This window comes from Drosophila nasuta, chromosome 2R (genome assembly GCF_023558535.2).
Source record: "Drosophila nasuta strain 15112-1781.00 chromosome 2R, ASM2355853v1, whole genome shotgun sequence".
Lineage (NCBI taxonomy): Eukaryota > Metazoa > Arthropoda > Insecta > Diptera > Drosophilidae > Drosophila > Drosophila nasuta.
In genome coordinates this window covers 1,720,169-1,746,606 of record NC_083456.1, presented here as the reverse complement: position 1 = coordinate 1,746,606, position 26,438 = coordinate 1,720,169, and the positions used below count along the sequence as shown (strand labels likewise).

The 26,438-nt window shown below is 39.1% G+C and overlaps 6 protein-coding genes across 7 annotated transcripts; 3 read left to right on the top strand and 3 right to left on the bottom strand.

The window, feature by feature from the left end:
• Nucleotides 1-279: 279 nt before the first annotated feature.
• On the bottom strand, nt 280-5,596 carry LOC132784849 (protein polybromo-1). Its single transcript, XM_060790726.1, is given in 5 exon segments — nt 280-1,342; nt 1,399-1,460; nt 1,462-1,634; nt 1,636-4,439; nt 4,495-5,596. Coding segments are annotated over 5 exon segments (4,956 nt in total). The 5' UTR covers nt 5,438-5,596; the 3' UTR covers nt 280-368.
• An 884-nt stretch (nt 5,597-6,480) lies between these two features.
• Nucleotides 6,481-16,118, bottom strand: LOC132786735 (protein Lilipod). Of its 2 annotated transcripts, XM_060793366.1 has the most exons (9): nt 15,643-16,118; nt 10,705-10,829; nt 10,502-10,641; nt 10,208-10,438; nt 10,041-10,109; nt 8,536-9,044; nt 8,242-8,473; nt 8,019-8,175; nt 6,481-7,038 (listed from the first exon to the last, which is right to left on the bottom strand). In XM_060793366.1, exons 1-9 carry the CDS (start codon nt 15,712-15,714, stop codon nt 7,008-7,010), a joined length of 1,566 nt encoding a protein of 521 aa, XP_060649349.1. In that variant the 5' UTR covers nt 15,715-16,118; the 3' UTR covers nt 6,481-7,007. The 2 variants fall into 2 exon arrangements, with proteins under 2 accessions (XP_060649349.1, XP_060649348.1); XM_060793365.1 differs by lacking the exon at nt 6,481-7,038 and having other exon boundaries at nt 7,127-8,175; nt 15,643-16,117.
• On the top strand, nt 9,121-10,047 carry LOC132786736 (tetratricopeptide repeat protein 12). The gene is made up of 3 exons (XM_060793367.1): nt 9,121-9,529; nt 9,586-9,708; nt 9,762-10,047. The coding sequence occupies exons 1-3, from the start codon at nt 9,192-9,194 to the stop codon at nt 9,976-9,978; spliced, it is 678 nt and encodes a 225-aa protein (XP_060649350.1). The 5' UTR covers nt 9,121-9,191; the 3' UTR covers nt 9,979-10,047.
• A 130-nt stretch (nt 16,119-16,248) lies between the features above and the next one.
• LOC132786737 (complex III assembly factor LYRM7) lies at nt 16,249-17,020 on the top strand. The gene is made up of 4 exons (XM_060793369.1): nt 16,249-16,419; nt 16,479-16,622; nt 16,673-16,754; nt 16,812-17,020. The coding sequence occupies exons 1-4, from the start codon at nt 16,384-16,386 to the stop codon at nt 16,961-16,963; spliced, it is 414 nt and encodes a 137-aa protein (XP_060649352.1). The 5' UTR covers nt 16,249-16,383; the 3' UTR covers nt 16,964-17,020.
• Nucleotides 16,970-19,068, bottom strand: LOC132786734 (peptidyl-prolyl cis-trans isomerase sig-7). Its single transcript, XM_060793364.1, has 2 exons — nt 17,354-19,068; nt 16,970-17,279 (listed from the first exon to the last, which is right to left on the bottom strand). Exons 1-2 carry the CDS (start codon nt 18,901-18,903, stop codon nt 17,018-17,020), a joined length of 1,812 nt encoding a protein of 603 aa, XP_060649347.1. The 5' UTR covers nt 18,904-19,068; the 3' UTR covers nt 16,970-17,017.
• A 143-nt stretch (nt 19,069-19,211) lies between these two features.
• LOC132786732 (SAFB-like transcription modulator) lies at nt 19,212-26,093 on the top strand. Its single transcript, XM_060793353.1, is given in 10 exon segments — nt 19,212-19,488; nt 19,545-20,033; nt 20,095-20,122; nt 21,175-21,301; nt 22,298-22,344; nt 23,227-24,254; nt 24,256-24,314; nt 24,670-24,819; nt 24,887-25,414; nt 25,483-26,093. Coding segments are annotated over 10 exon segments (2,952 nt in total). The 5' UTR covers nt 19,212-19,368; the 3' UTR covers nt 25,859-26,093.
• Nucleotides 26,094-26,438: the final 345 nt, after the last annotated feature.

The window sequence follows — 26,438 nt, the reverse complement described above, 5'->3', positions numbered from 1 at the left end:
GTGTATGAGTTTATTTTAGAAATTTGTAAGAGAGTTTAAGCGAAATTCAAGTGTCTACAGTCAACTATAAAGTCATTCGAGGCTAAAAATTTGTTGACAAACCTCATATTTTTCACTGAAACCACCCTAATGAACATTATTTTCTGTGGAAACACATATTCCATAAATTGTATACATTACACAAACATAACACTTTTTTCTAAAAAGTAATTGATTGATATGGATACGTATATAGACTATAGATAGTAGATTATTTCCTTGTCCCAAATTTATGACAGATTATATACACATGATTTGCGTGGTACATGCATTTGTATCTTTTTATTTGAAATAGAGTTCGACAAAATTGATTTTAATTCGAAGTAGATTCAAGTGCAGCTATGCCGGATTTGTAGCACATCGTCCAGCATAAAATTACGTAAGTGGCATAGTGCTTGTACCGCGTTCTCCTGGTCACTGACATTCGGACCTAGCCAGTGCTCTGCCAGTTGAGTCTTGCCCACCTGAAGCGGGTTTATATGTGTGATCGAGCGACGCCAATTGTTGTTACAGGTAGTGACATTTAAGTGACTGCCTGTCTGCAGACTCTCTATGTACTTGATATAAGCCTCTGAATGGATGACTCTATTAGAACGAGGTGGAACAGTCACGAACATCGGCTCCGGAGGCGGTCCAGCAATAATGGTTTGGTGCAAATGTGGCTGCTGCTGTTGTAGCTGCAATTGTTGCTGATGCTGTTGAGCTGTTTCCACGTTAATCGGTGCTCGTGGTGAGACGGAGTTGTTCGATGAGACTGCCGCATTGACCGTCATTGACTGTGGCACCAACTTGTGTTTGCGTGACATGAAATTCTTACTGCGTTCGCTGAGACCCAAAGGTTTACCACATTTGCTTAGATGCACTTCGCGCACGTGCTTAATTAGACGCAACACATTTGGGAACGCCTGAATTGACTTGCGAATGCGCGGACAATTACGCCAAAGGCACACGTACTCCATCTCGACACCAGCCTGGGGATGGCGCTGTATATGACCGGTGGCATCGGCCAAGCAATGCTCTGTGCAATCGGACATCTCCTCAAACTGAAAGTCACACTTGTCCCACAGGCATTCATAGGTGAGCGGCGGGCCTGGCTCCTGGGGTACATTAGCGATCGCTGGCAATGGACTCGCACAGTTTTGGTTGTCATCAATCTCACGTCGGAGTGCAGCTGCCTCTTCATTCAGCTTGTTTGCTCGATCCTCCCAGCTTTGTTTGACGCTAGATGGTAAGCTCTTCCACTCATTGCCAACCATACGCGATATGTCACCAAAAGTGGCATCCGGATTGCTCTGACTTATACCTGTCGATGAAATTATTAATTGTAATCGGTGATTGGCCTATATAATGTGAACTTACTTTTGCGGACATCGCTCGAATAGAGAATGTAGCCAGTAAGGCTTTTCTTAGCTGTTTTCGTTTTTTGCTTTCGAGGTAAGCGGCGTTGAATTAACGGACGGGGCTGGCGATGATATTGCAACAATGTCCGAGCTAAGGGAAGGCGTGTCTCCATCCATTGAGTCCTCCATCATGGCTAGATCATTGAGATCACTCCTGGCGTCCTTTGCTGGCTTGATTGGACTTTTGAAATAAAAAGATTTCGTCCTCAGTCACTTCAACGCTGTGCTGAAACTTGCGCAGATTGCCGACGACCAGATTGCGCAATGCTTTCTTTAGTTCATCGTAGACAGATTCGCATATATATACATCGCTCTCTGCGATTTCTGTGGGTCGCGAATTAATGAATTCGGCATACTCGAGAACTGCACAACGGCCTACGATGCCAATCACTGGACTGATATCTTCCACAGTGCTAAGCAGCAGTTCTTGGCGGTAAAATTGTTTGCCTAACGCAGGAGTTGTTTCGTTTGGCGCTAACAGCCACGGTCCCTTAAAATACGATTTACCATTGATCTCCCAGATCTGCTGGACCTGGGCAACTGATTGCTTGCCAGTTTGCGTCGCAACGTAAACGAAATCGCCAGTTTTTATGACACCGCTGCAAATGGTGTTGTATTGCTGATAGTACACACTGTTATCCTCCGCATTGGGAGGAGCATCACAGATAACATTGGGCTTCTCCTTCTCGACGAGGGCCTCCTGCAGCTTCAGCTCTTCGAGCTCACCCTTGTGTTTCTCGATACGTTCCTTGAAAACGGACATAACTCTCTTTAGCTCCAATGGCGTATCGCGGGGAACAAACCTTATAGAACCATTATTGCTCTCACGCGCTGTTGGCCAGTTCTTTAGCTTCTTGAAACAACGCCCTTGCAGATTGTAACGAGATTCACACACAAACACATCTTTCTCTGACAGTCCATCCGGCCTTAGCTTGATGTAGTCTCTGATGTGCATCACATGACACATGCCCAGCACTTTGTCCATTGAAATTGTCTGCGAAATGCTGCTCTTGAAAACCTCCTTTTCGAGAAACTTTCGAGTCGTAACGTGATAGGTTTCATGGGGACGCAGAAAGATCGATGCCTGCATTAGTTTCTCATTGTTCGGTGTTGTCCAGAGTCGTTCGATGCACACAATGGTGGGTATCTTGTTCTCGGGCGTCTGCACGTAGACAAAATCACCCGGTGAATAGACTTGTTGATTAATAGTCATGCTTTCTCCTTTTGCATTGGCGGCAGCATTAAATTCATCCTTGTCCTTCTCTTGCTCTTGATCCTGCTCCTCTTGTGCTGCTTTTTGCTGTCGCGTAACCTCAACGTCAGACAATAGTTGATCCAGAGTAAAATTTAATGCCGGTGAACTTAATGTGTCCTTGCATAGCTCGTCGCGCTTGCGAATGAAATACGTCTGCAATTCAATAGAGTCCTGGAAGATGTCTGAGTCTGTGCGTGATAATTTACGTGCTCGCTCCATACAAGCGAAAATATCATCCTGATAAATATCCAGACGTTTGTAGGCGCCCTTGTCAAGTCGCCTCTTAACCAGATCTAAGGAAATACCTCGAATCTTTGCGCCTTCACCCAACTCATCATATTCTGGTAGCTCGGCCAATGAATCGGAGTAACAGCGCCCCTCCTCATCTTGGTGATTGTAGACGGAAGTGAAGAGCGTAAGGAACAATTCTTGCACGGCCAGTGGAACATCAGGTTCGGTGCGCAGCTGCTGCTTCAATTGAAGAGTTAGTTGTTGGAGTACCAACGCATCCTTATAGATCTGAGAATCTGGTTCATTATATTTACAAGCGTTCTCTAGCATGAGCAGAAAATCAGCGGCCAACTCATCCACACTCTCGTAAGCGCCCTGTTTAAGTTTCTGTGCAATTCGTTCCATGTCCATGGGATCCTTAATGATATCATAATATTCCGGATAATCACTCTTAGACGGAAGCTTTGTAAAGATCAACGATAATTGACGTTTGCCTTTCGGTTCTTGATAATCGCGTAGGGATTCGTAAAACTGCCACATTCGATCACGATCAGCCAAGAGTGCTGCTTTTGGTTTGCGACCTAACTTATTATACTTTTGCAGGGGTTTTTTGACCTCTGTCAAGCCGGGGAATTCCTTCAGCTTTTCGTTAAGGGCACGTTCTAGGGTATTGGCATCCTCGTAGATAGTGGAACAATCCTCGTTATACTGACGACAATTTGAGAACATTAAACGATAGTCGGCCACAACATCTTCGACGGTGGCATAGCGATCGGACCGTATGTTATGCTCAATAGTATTCATGTCGATGGGGTTCTGAATGATTTCGTAGTAATCAGGATATGCTCTGCGCGATGGTTTCTCCATAAACATCTCGATGAGCCGCCGATATTCTACAGTGTAGTCCACCAGATACTTTTGAATGCTGAGAATTTTTTTCTTAATGGCCGCATTGATGGGAATTCGATTAGATTTTGGCGAGATAGATGCATTAGATGTATTCGCCGTGCTGGGATTCGAAGTAGAGTTGACTCTAGGTCTGCCTGGCTTGCGTTTCTCTGGCTGCACGTTGGCAGCGAATACTTCATCGCCCTCTTCTTCGTCCAAATCGCTCGTTTCCTCGAGGGTTTCTTCAACCAGTTTGGCATTCATGAGTTTTAACATTTTCAACGCATCCTTGTGCGTTCGATGTGTGACCGAGAATGCCTTTTTGGCGTTGTCCAGCATTAGATACAGATCCCCAGTGAGATCGCTTATGTTTGCGTAGTCGCCTTTTTTGAGTTTCGTATGGATTTGGCTCAGGGAAATAGGTCGCTTAATTAACTCAAAGTATTCAGGATGAAAACGACGCACTGGTAATTTCCACAATGAGTTGCCCAATGGTGGCCCAGTAACCCCAGGATGCTCGGATGTGCCAGGCGCATTATACAAATGATCGAATAATGCCCACATAGGACCCTCGCCCTTTTTGCTCGTCTCTTCGTCATCTGAGCTATCCACTTCCTCTTTAAGTGCTGCAAATAAAGTGTTATTTCATTTAAATGTATCTACTAAACATTTTGTACTCACCTGCTATTGCTGCACTGGACAAGTTTTTCAACCGTCTGGCTGGTTTTCCCTTTCCTGTCTCCAGCTCTATCCGGCGTTGCGTGAAAATTCGCTTCAGGGCTTTGGCATCCTTGTATATCTGTGAACCGGGCTCATTAAAGAGACAAGCATTCTTAGTCATTTGCAGAAGATCTCGCTCCATTTCCACCAGCGATGAATAGGCGTTCATTTGAATCTTGGTGGCAATTAAACGCAAGTCAATGGGATGCTCGATGACATCGTAATAGTCGGGATACGCCTTTTTAGAGGGCAACAATTGAAATATAGGGTGCATTGCTCTGTCCCCAACTGGGTCCGTTGCAGACATGACGGATGCAAAGAGTTCCTCGTACTGATTGCAATCTTCGTCAATATCCCCGCCTCCCGGCTCCGCACTGGTCGTTAGTCGTCGGGCATTGCGAGGCGCTCGTTTGGCACGTGGCTCCTCTTCCGCAAAGCCATTGGCTTCGAGAATCCGCTGACGCTGGGTCTGAATGTGCTGCCACAAGGCAATGGCATCTTGATACTCGGTTGACTCAGGTTTGTAGAAAGCTTTGGCATTATTTATCAGCAATTCGAGATCGTTCATCATGTCATAAAGGTCTTCATATGAGTCCGTCTTTAGCTTCTGCTGAACTTTTAGCAAGTCAATGGGATTAACCACCACGTCGTAGTAGGATGGCTCCTGCCGACGCTTCGGCGCTCTAATAAACGTGTCGCACAACATCGATCCATCCTGCTTCTTTATGTTGCGTATCGAGTCATAGAGCTGTTGACATAGCTCCGTTGGATCAAGACGCCGCTTTTTGCGCGCGGATTGCGTTTGTTGCACCGGCGACTGTTCCGGCGTGGAGTCGTCTAGTAGCAGCGGATCTTCATCTTGACGACTGGATATCGAGCTGGCTCGACGTTTTCGGCTTAGCATTATATATTTATTTGTTTAATTATTATTCTAATACAACAAATTAAAATTTCTTATTAACGACGCCACTGCAGAAAAAATTTGATAAGTGTGACCACAAGCTGTTGTCGAAAATATATTTTATTTCGCATTATTAACAAAATTGGTGTGGTAACACTTCAAAAGAATTTCGAAATTTATTAAAAATGTGCGACACATTTTTTTTTATTTCTTACATATTAATTTCGTTATCATTATGTAGAACACAATGAATACATAAATAGCAACATGGTTTGGTATATAATATACAAAAGATGGTCACACTGAGTCACAAATGAGTTCTGAGTCTACCGCTTGCTGTGTTATAGCCTTTTCCACTGCACTCAGTTTTTTTACGTTTCGAACCAACTTTTTTTCTTATGGGTTTTTACATTGGGTGAACGTAACATTCGACCTGAAAAAGGCTATTAGAGCTTCGAATATGAAAATGAGCCGAAAATTATTGGGTTTTATATATATATATCAGTTGCTTATCGTTTTGATTGCTTATTAACTGCATCTAGACTAATGTTCTGTTTTTACAGAACCAAAAATTTGAATTTTCTACATTGTTTTCAACATATTTGAAATATGTCCCATGTAAAATCCCAATAAAAAAGAACTGTTTTTCACGTGCGTGAAGTGTGAAAATATCGGCACCCATTGCTCCGTATATTCTTTTCAATCACGCGATATCTTATCGAATTGAAATCGAAACGAAGCTCACAACAGTAAAAAATTATAAAATATAAATATATATGCGTGCAAATCAATTTGTCAGTGGTGATGATTCTTAGCGTGGAAGCAGCCAAACGAAAAATTGAGTGACTAAAACAGATCATAGTTTTTAAAGCTAACATTAAAAAAATGTTTAGTTCCATTGTATTCGATAAGTTTTTATTGTTGTGTGTCTGTCTATCGTTTAGCATATGCTACAAATAAGAGCAGTTACAAATTCAAATATAATATATGAATTTTTTTAATGTGTACGTTATATGACATAAACCAGCTGGTCGAATGTAAACAAATTTTCTTGAAGTGGGAAATTTATTGAAATTTAAATATATATACGATGATTTGAAACAGGTGGAGAGGGATTCACTATTTTGGTTAGTGATAATAGAATATGTATTCAAGGGAATTCCAACGCATCTTACCTTAATTATCGGTAAATCATTCATATTTGCATGTGCAATGTGTACATACATACATATGTATGTACATGGAGATATACAATTTTTTTAGACATGGTTTTTTAGTCTATATTTTATTTAGAAAATTTGGTTCAAATGTTGAACGCACACCAGCATAAGCCTAAAAAGGGGTTTAATATGAATCTATGTATAATAACAGGCAAAGCTTCTTGAACTGTGCATGTACATATGTATATGTATATACATACCTCCATATTGCTAGATCGAATATTAGAAACTAAAGGAATTGTTGAAAAAATCAAGTATTGAAACAGTCTATATGTGGATAAAATTTAATAACTGTATACTATATACATAGTGCAATATCACAGTGGGTTAACAATGTAATGTTCATCAGTCAGTCATTGGGTCAATAATAATAATGCCGTTAAGCTGTAAATAAAATAAATCAAGAATTGATGTAATTTGTTCCCAATAATATTAATTGCAAGAAGCTGTGAAATGGGAAATGAAAAAAGCGTTATTTTCTTATTTTTTATATTTTATCACATATATTTTAGATGCTTTTAGGTGTGTGAAGTATTATTGGTTTGAATATGCAAATAAATGATGAGATGCGCTTCAGCGCTCGTTTGCATATGCACTTAAGGAACATTGTTGGGCTACATATGTATAAGTAATTATATATTAAAATAAATAATTAGTATATGAATTAGAATGACCATGAATTGTATGCCTTCCACATGTGTTATAAATAAATACAAGTATAAAAATGTCGAAATGGTTGTGAATTAAATTATCGACATATCTATCATATGGATCGTAAGACTGACTCAGAGTATTAAAAATTTTAAGAAAAATAACATCTACAATTATATTTACGCACTGTTGTCAGCAGTTAATGTTGTACGCGTGTTAGTATTCGAAATACATTTTACAAGTTGCAATTGAATGAAACTTGTAAAGATTTTCATTCACATACATACGAGCAATTATGTATAATGTGAAAACAAAAAAATCTTCCTATGACATTACTAACGTATGTATGTATATGCAATATAAACTACAACAATTAAGCACAACAATGAAGAGCGCAACATTTACATACAAATATCAGTTCTGTATAAATTATATTCACGACTCCTCGAGTCTTCAGCTTTCTATCTTTTTCTCAAAACTCCATCGTGATTGCCTGGCGACTAGCGGTGGTTTTGCGACTGCTCTTACGACTAAGATCGTGGTACTTGGCATAGAAACTAGTTAAACTAAAGCGAGGCGACTCGACAAAGCGTTTTAGCAACAGAAAAGCATAACGCTGGCGTTCACATGTTAAGGATTTGTCGTGTCGCTGACTCAAATATCAGTTGATGAAACTCATGTAGTTCGTAAAGAGCACATAGTTTTCTACTAACCGTGCCCGCAGCTCACGCCGTACTGGCGCCGTGAACTTGTTGACCAGGCACAGCGCAGTCGTGGTGCCAAATACCAAGTTATAAAGCAGAACAATTTGAAAGTTGCCCAGCCATTCGATGGCGCCAAAATCTCCCAGCAGATCGAAGTTGGTAATGCCTGCAAACATAAGGACAATAACTGATGAATATTACGAGTACATGAAATTGAGATATAATATCACACCTATAATCCTGCTTAGCAGTGGCAATGCCGATGATAACACCAACATGAAGCCACAGTTTAACATCAACTGTGGCAGGGAAGTTTTCCGCCATTTCGGACGCACGTTTCTCATAAAGGGCATGCTGTAGAAGCCCACAACTGATGTGGCGCCAAGATAAAATATTAGACATACTTCCATTGCGGCTCCAACGGGTCCCAGCTTAGACAGAGATGAAATGCCCAAAGTAAATTGCTGAAAGTACAAGAAATATTAGCCAAGAATACTTGACTGTGGCGTGACTTGACTGAACTTACTCTTGTGCTCAACGGCAGCGCTTTTATGCCTATGAGCAGCTCCAGAGTGTTTTGGACCACGAGCAGTATGGTAACGGCGGTACAGAATAGAAGTAAAAGCATGGCAAGTGGATAGACGAAGGTGCGTTGAAAGGTGCTCGACTTGCGCATCTTGTCCAGCTCCTTACGCTCACTGTATAACTCTTTCAGTCTTTCATTGAGCTGGTGCTGGTGCTCGTCCATATTTCCAGTCAGTGGCTTGCGCTGATACAGATGCAAAGAGTGCTGTAACAACGGCTGCGACAGATAGTTAAGTGGACGTCGGCTACCATTAAATGCGCGTCCATGCCCATTGTTGGCCTCAGAGATGCTCACATTGTGCAGTTCAATGTGTGCCAACTTTCGTTTGACGCTTGCTTCCTCCATGTAGAAGGCGCTGAACTCTTCATTCACATCTCGCATCAGCATCGGCCTTGCAAGCACCTGGTTGACAACGCCAAACAATCGCACAAAGCCATAAGGGGTACAAACTGAGAAAATAATGTGAACCAAGTAAGCATAGAGTAAGTTGGTTTCTAGGGTTACCCTTCAAAATGGCAAACAACCAGAGCTAAAACTTTAACAAACTTCTGACGAGGCAATTTCCTTTAATATTTATTTAGATACATAGCACTAGAATGGACGACAAGCATATTAATGATTTTGCTGATTTTGAATCAACTCTGCAGAAGATTGAGGATATTTTACAAAATAAAGGATCATCTGCGGAAGATGAATCTGTCCTTCCAAAGGCCAAAACCGCGGAAGACTTTGAGAACCTCGATGTTGATAAGGTGCACTTAACAATACGTGAAGACCGCACTGTAATCAATAAGAGTGATGCTAAGCCTAAGGAGCAGAAGGGCAACGAGAATACAATGGATCAGCAGAGCTTCATGAAGGAAGTGGAGAGGGATGCGAATGAACGGGCTCAGTCACGCGCTAAGCGTGAACACGAAGCGGAAGGGCATCGTTGGTAACTCAATATTCAAAAACCTTTTTTTTATATTACTAATTTTATTTTATTTCCAGTCAAGGAAATGAGGCTTTTCGCAAGGGAAGTTATGAGAAGGCAATTTTGCATTACAACAAGGCGGTTGAACGCGTTAAGGATAGTGCAATAACCTACAACAATCGGGCCTTGTGCTACATCAGGTTGGTCGAGCTAATCTCAATTATAATTCTAAAAATAAATGTTACATTTTCAGACTTCGCAACTACAAGCGTGCTCTTGACGATTGTCAATATGTACTGGACAAATTGCAGGAAACCAATCTACGTGCTTGGCTTTATAGGGCCAAAGCTTACAAGTGCCTGAAGGATGTTGACAAGTTTGAGGAGAGCGTTGCCAAAGCTCGTCAGCATAATCCAAAGCAACTTTCGTATATTGACAAATTTATTGGACAGATTGAAGACGAAATGTAGAGTTCTATCTAGTTGCGAATAGATAACTATAGTAATACGAAAATAAATATATTGTTACTTACTCAGCATTAGAATCACCCCCAGAAAAGATACGCATGAATAAAGAAACGGCAAGTGAACACTGCCTAAATCTGTGAAGCATAAAAAGTAAAACGGATGTAATCAATATACACTCAAATCGAAATTGGGTGCAGTTTTTGTGATAGCGGTTCCTCTGTGAGCTACTCACTTAGAAACCAGAAGAATTGAAACTTTTCAATGCCAAATACAGCGCTAAGCACGGCAGTCAGGACTAGGACAATGATAGCCATCAACATGAATACTGTGAAGGTTTCGTAGACTCGCGCTAGGATGCCTTTTTTGTAGCCCACAAATCCCGTCGATTCGGAGAATAGGTAGACAAAGGGCAAGAAAATAAAAAGCGATAGGTTGGAGAAGAGGAAAACGTGATTCCATAGCCCTGTAATGTACACATTAAGCATAATTAATAGTTGAATATCATTAACCATTTAAATTAACTTACCTTGTATCAAAGAGCTGTTTAACCACTTGACGTAGTAACTGTTAGGATATAGCAAAAGCACTTCGTTGCTCGCTATAGACACTGGTAGCAACATGGCTGCGCCTTCGGCCACAGCTAGTGTAAAGGTGCAGAGCCAAAAGCTGCAAGGAATTGAATTGATTTTTATATGAATGAATACCTCACCAGCCTCTTTATAGTATTACCTTATGCGATATATCAGTACTTCGTCTTCATCATTTGAATATAGATCGTCGCGATCTCTGCGACGAAAACGGCAGACGACCACATATGAACTGAAGTACAGCATAAGGATTAACAGCAAGAAGATCTGAGACGAGAAAAATAAAGAGAATTAGGGAGGAATAATTAAATATGAATTCGAGATTTTATCTATATCCACAGTCAATTTCTTATTGTCTTTAATATTGTTTTCTTTAGAAGTGTACTGTTTGTTTGAACAACTGTGATTATCATCACAATATACAACGCGTATTATATGTTTTCGTATGATTCTTAAAAATCTATTGTGAGTTATTATATGGAACTAGCAGACCAGCGAGCTTCGCTGCCTTTTCAACTCATGTTTCATTTTAAGCGAAACTTAGAATAGAAATTAAAAAAAATCTTATTATTAAACCTTGTTGCATACTTTCTAAATTTGAAATTTTGGATATCATTAGATATACAACTTTAAAACTATATAGAATCCGATCATCGTATTTAATCCTTTCATGCCCCAATTTAGGTGGGTCGCCCATAAAAAATCCACAAAAATGTTGAATCTTAAAAAATACAATTACAAATCAAATTAAAAAAAAAAAATACAAAGAAAACAAAAAATCAAATAAAATAAAATAACATCGACGGCGTATTGGCTCTGAATTATTTTCGGTGTTTCATATGCGATTCAACAACTAAATCAATACCCAAGTTCATCGAATGCTTTTTTATATGTACAATCGATTGCAATCGCATTCAAAAGTCAGACAGACAGTCATGCCAAAACTTACACATTTTTTTCTCTATTTTATAATTCAAGTCACTTTTGAGCATAAGTTTGTTCTTGAAATTATTTTGAATTAATTCATTATAATTGTCTCGGACTGAAACGAAAAAAACGAGTCGCTGCTTTAACCCGACCAGATATCGTGCAGTAAAGTTCGGGTTTCTATTCACTCAAGTACAAGTTGTTCAAATAAAAAATTGGATGATTAATAAGTAATACCTCTAATAAAGTAGTGAACGCTGGGTACAAAGTTCAACAGATTGTCTTTTAGACCAATGCCTTTCAGGTGCCGACGATAGCAGTAACAAATCTATTGATAAGGATTATATTGAGTGTAGACCAAAAAAGTCAATTAAACGTCCGCTCCATAATTCGAGTTACCATACTAATTTTACTTGAAGCCTAATCAAACAGTATAATAGTTTTTGGTTATTAGCTCTCCATCTAACATTATCTAATTATGTTAATTTTCTTTTATAAATATGTGTACAATAATTACAGGTTTTAATCGAGACAGTAGAAACACATATAGAAGTCAAATAATATACAGTGATTTCCTAAGGTTTATAGATCGTCTATATCCAATAATAGAAATTAAGGTAATTTTTTCCCTTTTTTTTTAGGACATTTTTTATATTGACCATAGAAGCAATACATCAAATAAATACATATATCCGTCTGTCTTTTGATGATATTATTGTGATCGGATAACAAACAGACAACAAGTATTTAAAGCACACGTCATTGCTTTTTCCGCAGCGTAAAAAACAATGCAAACCTTACTATGTGTATGTAGGTATACACAGACATAAGCACAAAGATATAAGTATACTTCAGGTATACACATGTATATTTGTAGGAACATACAGACAAATATAATTAATGAGAATTTGTGCATGTTTTGACTAACAAAAGAAAGACCAAAAACAACTAATATAATATCTTTGAGACAAAACAACATAAATTACTTAAACACATGCTTCATCATTACAGCAAATTCGCATTTTCTGATTAGAGAATAATATTTTGCACATATGTATGTACATACATAGATGCACACGTTTATATACAAATTACTACTTAGTTAATTACTGTTAGTATTTTTCAATTCATTTCATGGACCTGGAGCTAAATAAACGAATCTAAACACATGAGTTTTTATTTGTACCTCAATGTCAAAAGGAATTTTATTTTTTATGTTAGTACTAGTTACTAACTATTAGAAGGAGGCATTTCCGACCCCATAAAGTTTATATATTTTTGATTAGCTTCAGCCGAGACGATATAGCCATATAGTCGTCAGTCTGTCTGTAGGAAACACTTGATCTTAGAGACTATGAGATAGAGGCAGCACTTGTACTGTTTCTATGCAGATCAAGTTTTAGATTTTTGCCACGCCTATTTCCGCCTTGTAAATCAATAAAATCGAATAGCAAAATAATTTTAATAAAATATGTAGAAGTTATTTAAAAAATAATTGTATAGGGTAAAAAACAACTACTGCTATCGGGTCTCATATATTTTGTACTCTACAGTATGTTTTGAATGTAATACCAAAAATATCATTCGGTATATTTTTAGTAAATTAATTCGGTATAATTTATGAATAATGACACACTGTATTGCTTTTATTTTAAATGGATATCGGGTATATCACTGTCAAGCACACTCGACTTTCTGACTTGTTCAAATATTATATATTTATAGAAAATATTTCTTAACACAATTGCGACCTTCAAATTCCAATAACATAACACTAAATACCTTATATATTATTTATAAAATAAATTGTATTTAACTGTTATAGCGCATGCAAGCTATGTATGTATTTTACAGCTTTAAACTAAAAAATTGGCGTAATTACTGATATAGAAACGTGTGCTAAAGACAACTCTGATGAATCCTAATCTAAATTCCTCGAAAGCACCGGCAACAGAGTCTGTCAACTGGCTTTGCATGCCAAATGAAACATAAAAACTGTTCTACAATCATATATTTGTTATACATAGCACATGTCATGCACACTGTACACTGATATGGGTAACAGCAAGCTAGGCGCAGCAACGCAGCTGCAGTGCTTAGTTCCAGAAACTTATAAATACCTACACACATGTGCACGTACACATATGTATGTAATACTAATGTATGCGCGCATTTAAACATGTAGACAGATTCACTGGGAATGCAGTTGTAGTTGCTGCAGTCACTGATGTTTGACTGCGTGTGCTTATAGATTTAGTGAGCTTTATGCAAACTTGTTGATGTTGGCCAAATGCATTCAATGGCCATAGCCAGAGAGTCAACGACTCGACGTGAACTCAAGATGAAAAACGCCCAAAACGCCAACCTGCAATGTGACGTAAAACTTGACTAAAAATAGCAACATATTGTGGCCAAGTGGCAAATTTTATGGCAGCAACCAAACGGCAAACTTAGCATCACAGCAGCCTAGTATTGGTGCTGTTTTTCATGTTGTTGTTATTATTTTTCCCGATCAGCGGTGGAAGCAAAACAAAAAAATACGAGTAAAACTTCAATTGAAAGATACTCTTTAACGAATAAATATAATTTTGTACGAGCAAATGCTGTAATACTTTATATTTAACAGACTATTAAACAAATAATTATCTACATTTTTCTACGGTACTCTGTTCCCCTCAAAATTCTTAACATTTCGACGTTTACTTTTACCGGGACAATGCTCTAAATCAGAATGCGACCCACGTACATAAGTGTACATCGTTTGTTGACCCACATCGAGTTCGGCATTATTCAATTTTCGTTAATGTATGCCATAACAAAGCAGAAGCAAGAGCCAATCATACAGTCACACAGGTTTCTCGTTTCCTGGGTCAATATCAGTTTTCAGTATGTACATATGTACATATGTTCTTCTGCAAATTCGATTATTCGCGGAAGTGCGTTGATACCCTTCAATAATGATGATGACTATTGTCGCCATTCTACTGGACACAAACTAACTACTTGGTAGACAGATAATGACTTCATCGTGGGTGAAGTCTACAGGAGACTGGTTCCGAATTATGAAGTGAGTGACGGGGCTCCAGCTATATACTGATTGGCTGGCTCTGCACTACTCTTGTGGTACTCGAGGCGGAGACAATAAGTACAAATGCTATGGCAGCACTTGGTTGCTGCGTTGGCTAGTAACTAGTGCTGTAAGCGAATGCACTAGTCATTTCACCAGTCGCGTATTCATTTAATGGGCTACCAGTTGGCTACACACAAATACTAAAATAAATAAATAATTGTATATGTCAAATACAGGAATTGTTTATTTTTAGAACCAGCATAAACAAAATGTGTTGACTATGACACGCCGTAAGAGAAAAAAGAAAGCTAAGAGTTTATTCTGAATAGAATTGATTGCTTCTTCAGCTATTGTTTAAATTACACAAACAATGCGCTTAACTGCGTATGGTTTGGAGATTAGGCACGAATCGCGACCATTTATTGAGCACTTCAAATGTGAATTGTCTCAAATTGTTTTCTTTTGTGTTACATATTAACGCAACACTAAACACATATGTATGTAAGTACATGCTTACGTTTATATGTACATACATACATACTTATATGCATATTTTTATTAACACAAGCCAAAGTACTTTCACTTGTTGCTATTTCATTTTCGAGAAGGTGCCGTTTTGCCATTGCTTGTCAATTAATGCTACATATGTACATACATATATTAAATTATACAAGCCCTTTCAGCTAATTCATAATTTACTGGCTACTTTTAGTATTTTGTTGTATATGACATTTTCCCCAACAGGAAATCAGACAATTTCAAACTCACTATAAGATGACTATCGCCTTTCTATTTATTTTCGGCCTCTGTGGCCGCAAGTCGAAGTGTTTAGCTGATAACAGTCGTAAACAAAACGTTTGAACGTAACTATGTTTGCATGCTTATTTGCCAAATACATAGACATACATAGATTTGCTTATCAGGTGTCTAGTTCACTAACTACAATTCAAGTACAGTTCAACACTTGGAATTTGGGTTGAATTTATTGTTGCAGCAGACCAGCTGCAACAGATTGTGATTTTGTACCACTGTTAGGGTTGGTATTGTGACGTCATATTATCGGTCTTGTTATCGCTGACTTACAATGTGCTCTCGTACTGTATTGTGAAACAGTTGCAGCTTCAGGTCGGTCACTTCATCCTCCTCCTCATCCATGTTCTTCAACAAAAACGATAACTTGTCGTTTTGAGCCAGTTTTCTATTTGTTTAGCAAGGACCAGCACCGTACCGTCCCTTCTCTTCTACTTAGCTCGTTCACAAACGACTATAAGAATTTATTTTGCATACACAAAAATGCCTTCGACTATAGTCGAAATCAAATTTCACTTTCACATACGAAGCGATGGCCGCTGATAACTGAGCACAGTTCTTTTTTTTTTTTAGCGTTTGTCGATTTTTTGATTTAGCGTCGCGTTGGCTTTTCGCAATTTTTTAAGACCAAATTATCCACAGCAGATCATATTAACATATACAAAAATACACCATTACCACTACCGACAGAACCGCCGCACAACCCAACGCCGTAAAAAATTTAATCAACTGAATTGGTTGTCACAAACATAAATTTATCGAAACTATTAACGAAATGGATATATCGATAAATTTATTGAATGTGTCGCTGCTACTTGGGGACTTCCAGAATCGAATAAATTTTGTGTAACAATTTTTTTTTAAGAGATTTATTATTTTCTTAAAACCTTCGTTTTAAATTTTTTTATACTCAACAGTTAAGCTTTAATTCGGTTATATGGAATAGTTTAGTATATTATTCTTAAAAATATCAAAACAGTATATTTTGAAATTCAACGGCCGGTCACGTTGCTTATGTCACATACAATGTCCCAACCACTGAAGCACCAGGTAATGTTGATGTTTGCATTTTGTTTAATAAATGTATGGAATGGTTGCTTGTGTAATAGGTGTTGAGTGTGTTCAAGAAATTGCACCGTACACGACAATATGTGTTTCATGGTGATAACCGAGCCTTATTGGAGGGCAGGCATAAAATAAACGACTCATTTCGACAGAACCGAAGCGAGTCCAATGTGGAGGAAATTCAAAAGGTAAATATTTAAAGAATAATATAATGTGAATTAATGTCAATTTTATGCAGATGATCAAGTTAGCCATCGACGTAGACCATGAGCTACGCACTAATATAATACAGGCAGAAAAGCGGAAGGATGATGTTTACGGTGAGTGCCAGGCAATTATTTAAAACATTTCTTATTAATGGCGTGGTTCCTCCACAGAACTTCGAATCACGCCAGAGACAACACGCCTAGACAATGTGGTATTCAATCCCGATGCTGTTATTGAACCACCACGAAGGCGAAAAGGTGATAGGACCTCCAATTGTTGTGGCGGAGCTGCAATGGCTGCATTAGAGGCCGAAAAGAAGTAATTGTACTAGATGTGGAACCAAATTGTATATTGTTAATAATAAACTATCCAACTATTATTTCTTGTGCTTTGTTTTGGACTTGTGTTTCTTCGACTTGGATTTCTTGGGTTTCTTTTGCCTCTTTCTAGGTTCTGATGACGAGGGTGTGCTGCCTTTGGAGCTAGCGTCCGAACTGTCATCAGATGAGGATGATTCACTGTCTGAGGATTTGCTGATCTTGGCACGTTTGGATTTCTTTTTTCCTTTTGTTGAACTTCCAGACCAGTCCTCCTTACGCCTTCTGCTGTTGTCATCGACCTTGACGTTTTCTTGCTTTCTGTGTGTACAGTAAATATAGAATTCAAGTGTTTACACGCTTAATGCATATTGTATTATACTCGTATAGTTTACCTTTCATCCGCATCTCTTCTTTCAAAGCTATGATCCAATTGACTTCTATATTCGGTCGAGTAATTATTACCCTTGTAAGCTGATGATGGGTTTCTACGATGCGAATCATAAGATTGCGAATGTCGCTGATAATGCAGATCTCTTGATCGCGAGCGCCGCTGGATAGATCGCTGGGTGGGCCGTTCCTTTGATCGGGAACGTCGCTGGGTAGGCCGATCCTTTGATCGGGAACGTCGCTGGGTAGGCCAATCCTTTGATCGGGAACGTCGCTGAGTATGCCGATTTCTCGATCGTGATCGGTACTGAGTAGATCGATCCCTTGACCGTGATCGTTCTCTATGACGTCGAGCGTTATCATCTCTTGATCGATGACTATCTTTCTGTTCTTGGTGGCGAAGCTCACGAGCCTTTCTACGCTCCTTAGAACTCATTCGGCTTCTCTGATTATGCTGGTCGTACTCAGCCTTATTCCGTCCATCTTCTCTGGTTTTATTCATATTACTATATCCATTTTTTTCTCTCAAATTATTGAAATCCAGCTTTCCATCAGAACCAACAACACCACGGCCTTTGCCGCGCCAAGTCACCTTGGATACAGATTGCGAGAAGTCGACGTGAATACGTCGATCATCGATAAGCACATTGTCCATTTTAAAATAGGCTGCTTCACATGACTTCTGGTTGTCGAACTCCACGAAAGCGTATTGCAAGGAGTCACCTGTTTTGCGATCACGTATTACCTCGCATCCCTTTACGACGCCAAACCGGCTGAATATGATCTCCAGGTCATCATCGGTTGTCACGGGATTCAGTTTGCATACAAACAGAACATTCTCCGGCGGCGCCATCTCCGCATCTGGTAAATCACCCACTATTTCAAGAATTGTAGCACGTGCTTTGGCTTCACGCTCAGCCAGCAATTCTTGCATTTCCTCCATGGTCTTCCCGTCGGTGTCGTCGATGTCCTCATCGGCGGCAATGCGTCCATTCTTCAACCGCTCTGCACTGGGAGACGGCGAACGGCTGGGTACTTGAAAGCCGCGTGGATTGGGAAACGGATCCTCGAGCACAACTGTATGGGTGATACGTATGTCTTGATAAGGACGGAAGTTATCATCGACAATGGCATCGTTTAGACTGCGCAGCAACTCGTGTCCCTCCACTACCTCACCAAAAACGCAGTGAGTCCCATCCAGAGAAGTTAGATTCTCACCAAGCGTGAAGAAGAACTGTGATGCCACAAGGTTTTTGCCAGCACTGACAAATGAGACCAGTCCGGCGCTTGAATGATGAATCTTCGGTATGTATTCGGCCTCAAAGAAACGCTTGTGTGCTCCCTCCACAACACCCCAAATGGAGGAGCCGCCATCTCCAGAGCCATTGGGGTCGCCGGTTTGCGCTATGAAGCCTTGTTGCACCGTGTGAAAAAGGTTGAAGTTGTAATACTTTAGCTGGCATAGCTTTATGAAGTTCAGGCACGCAATTGGTCGCTCGTCTGTGAACAGATCCACCGTCAAGTCGCCCAGTGTAGTCTCGATGACCACAGACATATTTCACGGATTAGGGCAAACTTATTTTGTTTGCAATCATGTACCGAAAAGACAGTGGTGTAAAAGTGTGACCACATTTAAAAACAACAAAATCTCAAAACCAAAATAAAACATCTTGTAACGTAATTTATCGTAGTTCTAAATAAAATAATGTTGTGAATTCCTATTTATACAATTTTATTTGTTATTATTTATTTGGTTCACTAAATTGATCAAAATCGATAGCTTATCGAGCAAAAACATTCGATTTTTTTATGAATTGCGATTTCAAAGCCATCCCTGATAAGTATTGTGGGGTCGCCATTTTGGATTTAAGAAAAAAATTGTGAAAGGTTCTCGGCAAGCATTCAGTAGTAACATACGTTGTGAAATCTGGTAGTCATAAAATATTTTTTCTGTCGATAAAATATTAACGTGTGCCGTAATTTAATTTTTATGCGAGTGTCTTTATAATTGCAACTAAATATGTTAGAGAGTGGCAAGAACGTCGCCGAGTTGCGTGTGTGTGACCTTAAGGATGAATTGGAAAAGCGCAAGCTTGAGACCGTCGGTCCAAAGGCAGTGCTTATCGAACGTCTTCAAAGGGTACTTAATCAAAAATTGTAGTTAGCAACGTGGTATTTAACTATCTAATATTTTAGGCATTAAAAGAGGAGGGTATAGATCCTAACACACATTTGATTGTGCCGGCCGCAAGGGCAAAGAAATCATTACCGAAACCAATTGAGTCTGACGTTCACATTAAGGAAGAGCCAGTTGACCCAGAAGAGGAGAATGAAGAGGCATCTGTTGAAACTGCCGCAAATGCGGATGGTGTGGATAATCCTCGTCATGCCGACGATGATGGACATGAAATTGATCAAGTTGGTGATGTGGATGATGAATGCGTTATTCTAGATGATGAGGATGACGACGATGAGGAACAAGAAGCTGACGACGATTACGGCCGCAAGAAGATATCTACTGAGGAAGACGCAGATAAAGAAGACACCGCCGAAAAAGGCGAAGAAAAGACACCTACAGACAATGAGCTGCAGGAAGAAAACACAGGCGATACTGTTAACATTGACAATGATGAATCTATCAATCTTACAATTGGCGAGGACGAGCAGCAGCTCTTGCACGATGAGGTAATTAATCGTTTAATATATTTGAATAATTGTGTGGGCTCATATACAAATATCATTGCAGGCTCCTGACGACAAATCGATAAAGTCGGGTAAGTATATGTTTAAATTTAATTTTATACAACTTATTTCAATATTATCATAATAACATTTCAGTTGCATTTTAATGATCCGGTTTAAATTTGGTACACTCTTAATTTTTTGAATATTCCGTCTAATTAATATAATATTTTTAAATTATTGCGATAATCATATAGTTATTTCAAAATTTGATTTTTACATCACCATAAACTTAAATTAACTATTTGTGATCTGCAATATTGCCATTTCCAGGAAAAATTTACCTTTTCATTACTTTTAAATTCTAAATTGAATGAAATAAAAAATAGTGAAAAAGTAACATACCAATTACACAAAGCGATACATCAATAAAGAACCGTTATTTTTCTAGGAAACTGATCCTCGTATAGGGTTGAAATAAGCTATGGTACTTTTTTTTCGCTATTTTTTGTTTTTCAATAATACTAAATAGTAAACAGAAAGAGAATAAATGAAAGAATATCTTTTTGTTAAAACTTTAAACTAAAATCCTGCGATCAAATAAATTCAATACCTATTTAAGTTGTCAGTTGGTGGTGATTGAAATAAGTTGTGATCCACAGTATATCAATGTCAAAGTAAAATTCACAGTAAAAAATGATTGGTGTTAGAAACAACGCAGGGCAGCAGTCTATATCCTTTTCCCCATATCGTCTTCTATTAATTCTTTGTTAACAAAGTGTGAATAAATACAAATATGTTGATGGTAAGAATTTCACGTTCGCGATGTTACGTAACAAGTATTTACAAAATTGTAAAATACAAAAAAAGCAATAACAATACTTCTTAATAGTGCTTACTAATAGAAATCTATATTACTTTATTGAAAAGTCAAATATCATTTCCGCGTTCCACGTTCGCGATCTAGGGTTTTTCATTCATATAAAATATAGAAAAAAATAGAAAAACAATTTTTTTTTTAAGAGAATGTATATTTTTGACATAATTTTTTTCGTTTAAGGACGTACGAATGTCACGTTCTTGGGCATTTCGATACTGTAAATTAATTTTATTAACTTTTAAATGTTCCTAATTCCCATTTTAGTAAAACCTGCCAATAAATTAGAAAAATTGAACACATCTAAGGATGTGGACAAGAAGAATCACAAGGAAGACGAAGGAACTCGCTTAAAGAAAAAAGATGAGAAAACCGCTGAGAAAAAGGACATCAGGTTTGTTGATGAGATCTATCTATTCTTTATTATCTTTAATTATTATCGTCTACAGTACATTTGATTGATTTTCAAGTTTATTTTAATAGTTTCACAGAGCACAGTTAAATTTATAAAATTTGGGAATCCAATTAAAAATGTGCGAATAAAGTGTAGTTCTTCGGGCTTAATTACAATAATTACACGGTTTTATAAACATTGGGGCTCTGGTATCTTATTTCGATACCTCTTGCTTGTGTTTATACCCGCTACCCATAGGGTACAAGGGTATTGTAACTTTGTGGCTCCAGGAAATGTATGTAACAGATAGAAAGAGGCATTTGCGACTATAAATTATATATACTTTTGATCAGCGTCAACAGCCAAGACAATACAGCCATGTCCGTCTGTCTGATTGTCCGTATGAAACACTGGATTTCAGAGACTTAAGAGATAAAGCTATAATATTTTTAGATTTTATTATTACTGAAAATTTTGTTGCGATCAGATAAAAATGGTCGAAGTCATTAAAGAAATTCTTTTGTACATATGTATCATATGTGTACATATGTACATATGTATCTTAGTTGCTTTGGTTGACAGTTCGGTATATTTTGCACTCTGGTATATTTTGAATGTAGTACTGTACCAATATACCAAATAGCATTTGGTATGCTTTTTAATAAGTATCTTTGCGGTATGTTAATTCGCTTTATTTTAAAATGAATAGTGCATTGTTTTGATTGTATTCGAAATGGATAGCAGCTAACTCACAGTCGCACACTCGATCCTCTATGTCACGTAGAGTTTGTTGTAAATAAAAACAAATTGTACTTAAATTATTCAGAGAATATTTCGAGTGTAATTAATGTACCATATATATTTATACATTCACTAAGTAGCGTATTATACACAAGTTTGTCAAAATGGACACTGGCACGCATGACACTGTTATAATTAATATTTTGTATTTCTTTGTTAATTCTTTTCTATGTTTGTCACGGGAACCCCGATCAGTGATCAAAAATTGGCATCCAAATCCTCAAGTCAAAAAGATGATAAAGGTAATTTTAGTTATTATTGCACCAAGGAGATCAGTGTTTAGTAAGGTTACATGCGTAAGTTGAATAGGAAATGCATGAATTATATAAAAGCTTTCAAAAAAACATTGTGTTGTGTAGTGTGCAAGAGAGTGTGAATTTGGTTGGATACTGGAGAGGACCAAATTGATTGACCAAAAACTCACAAACGAGAAATCGAAACAAATTTGTGTGAAATTTGGCTTGAATTTAATTGTGAGCAAACCTTTAATATAAATAATAATGATAATACCTTCGGAGATACAACGAGAGATCACATAAGACGACATAAGACGGTTTTTTGATGACGATTATCCATCCCAGGCGACTTCTCAGCTTCACCAATATCAATAAATCTCGGTCAAATTTACGTTAACTTATGATGCTGATGTGAAGCTTGACAATGGAACTGGATGTGGCGTACTTGGACAACATTCAGGACAATGGGTGGACCTAGAACGCATATATTATGGATTGACAGCGGCGACAGCATCAAGCTAATAACTTCGATCAAGCAGCGGCGGCTAATGGCATTTTCATCACAAAGACGACGGTGGCTTTCTTTCAACGACATTCGTCTTTAACGTAGGAGGAAGACAGCTTGAGCATTTGCAGCAACCCAATCAAATTCACACTCTCTTTGCGTTCTAAGCGCGTAGTAAAATAATGACAGTATAGTTAGTTATGTTCGTTTTGTCGATAATTCACGAGACTTCAGCAAGCAGCTACAACTATAAAGTGTGCGTTTAAAGTGCTTCCCTTAATGATCAAAACAAAACCAATACCAAAACTGTTAACCAGTTAAAGCCACTCAGCTCTGACCATAACTCTCTTCCAATATTGTTATTATTTACATGGAACTTGCAGAAAAATCATCGACAGCAGCAGCAGTAGCAACAGCAGGTACAGCAACTGCATCATCGGGTGCCGCTGCCAACAAAACGGGATCCGGATTGGGATCGAGCGGAGGCACAGGTGGTGCTAGTGCATCGTCTAGTGCAGCTGGCAAGCAGGCTCTACTTTCACGCAATCTATGGGTATCTGGTTTGTCCACGCTTACACGCGCCAGTGATTTGAAGGCCATATTCTCGAAGTTTGGCAAAGTTATTGGCGCCAAAGTGGTAACCAATACTCGCACTCCAGGCACTCGTTGTTACGGATATGTAACTATGTCCTCGTCAGGAGACGCATCACGCTGCATTGAGAATCTACATCGTACGGAGCTACATGGACGCATTATTTCCGTGGAACGCACCAAGAATGAGATTGGCAGCAGCGCCAGCTCATCGAAGGAGTCCAACAGCAAGGGCAGCAGCAAGGCTAACAACAAGCCCAGTGATGCCAAAAAGAAGGACGACGATAAGAAATGTGGATCCAAGGGTTATGGCGTTGAGGACAAGAAGGGTGGTGAAGGTAGCGCAGATGGCAAGAGTTTGGGTGGTGAATCCGGAAGCAAGCGTGATGGCAAAGACAAAGACCGCAACAAGCTACGTGACGAAAAGGACAAGTCTTTGGGTGGTGGGGACAAGCGCCACGAACGTGATCATCGCTCGGGCACGGGACACAAGTCTCAAAATCGTGATGGGTCTAACGAGCGGCGTCCGGGCCGTCATCCACGAGACGTTGATCGTGAGATACAGCAGCGTCAACGTGAACGCGAGAGACGCCAGCGCGAGATGTTATCTTACCAGAAGATACGTGAGGAGCGGGAACGTCAGCGATTGCGTGAACGGGAACGTGAGATTCGCGAAGAGGAGAGACGACGTCGTGAGGCTCGAGAGCGCCAGCGAGTAGAGGAAGAACGCTTGGCTGAGGAGCGACGCAAGCTGGCTATCGAGCGGGAACGCCTTGAGCGGGAGAAGGCAGAACTTCTACGTATGGAGCGGGAGCGTCAAAAAACTGGAGCGTGAGAAAATCGAGCTGGAACGCCTCGAATTGAAGCGTCAACAGATGAAGTATGATTATCGTAAACGCGTTGCACACACAACGCTAAAAAACAACAAACACCATATATTATTTTTACATATTCTCTGAAAGGCCTTTGGCAAATTCGGGCAACAAGTTGCAGCCACCGCGTTGTCTCTTCAACCTACATGTAACTGCCGGGCAGTGTAGGCAAATGCTTTTGCATTGCATTGATGTGGATGCAACTGTAAATGAGAACTGCATCTGCATCGTAGTCTCTTATATTCCTACATACATATATTAAGATATGATGAACTGTTCGCCTACTTTTAAAATGTTGTTAATATATCATATTTTTGCTTTTTTCATCTTTCTAAAATTGCCACTTTTGAATTGGTATTCAAGGATTATGGAGTCTCGTGATGATCCTGTTAAGCGTTCTGCAAGTAAGCGAACTGATGATCGCTACAACGACGCCTCAGATCGAAAGCGCTCTGCAGTCTTTGATGCACCTCCGCCGCCGCGCTTTGATGCCTCTTTGGTGAGCTCACGAAAGTAAGATCATCGTTTTTTACTCAATGCATCTTCGAAATGTATTCAATATTAAAATTTTTGTTTGCAGTACTAGCTCTTATGATAAAAAGCACGATGATTATGGTACATCATCAAGTTCAAAGCGCAGCCTTGAGGACTATTCCAGCTCAAAGCGTTTGGAGTATTCAAATAAACGTGGGGATTATGGTAGTACCACTGGCACCAAACGTGGTGCCATGGATGATTACGGAGCTGTGCCCAGTAAGCGTTCCGGGGGCAATGATTATGTGTCCTCCAGTTCCAAACACGATTATCAATCGTCGACAACCAGCAAACGTGATGATTACAAGCGCGAGGTAGAAGTCCGTCACTTACCAGTTTCGTCCGGTGGTGTTGGAGCCAGCGGATCAAGTGGTTCATATGTTCACAAGAGTAATAGTGGGGGAGTCACAAGCTCCTATGTACACAAGAACAACACTGGCAACGTGACTAGCTCCTATGCTCACAAAAACAATACAAACAGCGGCTCTGGCGGTGGGCGCTACAATGATTCCGATCGCAGTAACAACTCAAATTACAGACGTGGTGGCGTCGATGATACCCATAGCATGTCGCAGTAAGTTACAGTAGGCAACAAACCTAAATTTAAATGACAACTAATAACTAACGCTTTTTTTACTTTAGTGGAAACAAGAGATACGAAAACTCGACTAGCAGTGGAGCCGCCGGCGGCTACGGAAGCAACTCGAATAATGTGAATATTTGGGCGCCTTCTGGTGGAGGTAGTGGAAGCGGTCATTTGGGTGGTAGCAGCGGTCCTTTGAAGTCATATACCAATAATGGAATGTCATCAAATATGCATGGTAATAATTCGTGGCAGAAGTCTGCCCCAATTGAAGACAACAATTGGCGCCCAATGACACAAACACCAAGCCGCTTTGATCGCACTTACAACGACCGCTCTGGAGGCTATCAGGGAAATAGTGGCGCTGGCGGAGGCATGTATGGTGGTAGTCGTCCAACACAGGATCGCTATGGGGGACAAGTGGGACGTTATTAAATAACGCCATTAGAACACACTTATAATTTTCAAGGCAATTGAAAACATTTTTTGGCCCCACAATCTTAATAACCGTAACTTTTAACGCTCTCGTTTATGTTAATTTTTTATAGTTCTATTGATTAAGCATCTAGATCTACATTAAATATCATTAGATGTACCACCTAAATGAAAGCGAAGTATATGTGGGAAACGGGACGGTAGTTCATGCGAAATATAATCATGATAAAATTGATCTAATATATTACAATTTCTAAACACTTCGCACAAATAGTATTCGTTTTACTAGACCGGTATTAGCCAATTTTATTTGCTGTTTTACAGAAGCTCACACAATTATTAAAGAATAGTTAAATTTAGAAAAGGCAATAAAATCTGTGAAGGTTAAGCCTGTATGTTTACAAAAAGTTGAGAAATTGTAACAGCTGGAGGTACAAAGCTTAACGACAATACTCCATAGGGTTTTGTTTAGAAATAATTTTGTTGGGTAAAATAACATCTCAGCTGCAATGTTTACACTCATTTGATTATATTCTCTTACAACCGGTAGAAGGTACGTTGAAGTACATTTTCTAATATT

Coding starts and splice junctions, on each gene's coding strand:
- LOC132786734 (XM_060793364.1), bottom strand. CDS start 18,903: ATGTCTGTGGTCATCGAGACTACACTGGGCGACTTGACGGTGGATCTG. Junction 17,280..17,353: donor AGAAGAGATGCGGATGAAAG/GTAAACTATACG, acceptor CTGTACACACAG/AAAGCAAGAAAACGTCAAGG.
- LOC132786736 (XM_060793367.1), top strand. CDS start 9,192: ATGGACGACAAGCATATTAATGATTTTGCTGATTTTGAATCAACTCTG. Junction 9,530..9,585: donor GAAGCGGAAGGGCATCGTTG/GTAACTCAATAT, acceptor TTTTATTTCCAG/TCAAGGAAATGAGGCTTTTC. Junction 9,709..9,761: donor CGGGCCTTGTGCTACATCAG/GTTGGTCGAGCT, acceptor TTACATTTTCAG/ACTTCGCAACTACAAGCGTG.
- LOC132786735 (XM_060793365.1), bottom strand. CDS start 15,714: ATGGATGAGGAGGAGGATGAAGTGACCGACCTGAAGCTGCAACTGTTT. Junction 10,110..10,207: donor TCAATTCTTCTGGTTTCTAA/GTGAGTAGCTCA, acceptor TATGCTTCACAG/ATTTAGGCAGTGTTCACTTG. Junction 9,045..10,040: donor GGGGGTGATTCTAATGCTGA/GTAAGTAACAAT, acceptor TTATTTTCTCAG/TTTGTACCCCTTATGGCTTT.
- LOC132786737 (XM_060793369.1), top strand. CDS start 16,384: ATGTCACATACAATGTCCCAACCACTGAAGCACCAG. Junction 16,420..16,478: donor CCCAACCACTGAAGCACCAG/GTAATGTTGATG, acceptor CTTGTGTAATAG/GTGTTGAGTGTGTTCAAGAA. Junction 16,623..16,672: donor ATGTGGAGGAAATTCAAAAG/GTAAATATTTAA, acceptor AATTTTATGCAG/ATGATCAAGTTAGCCATCGA.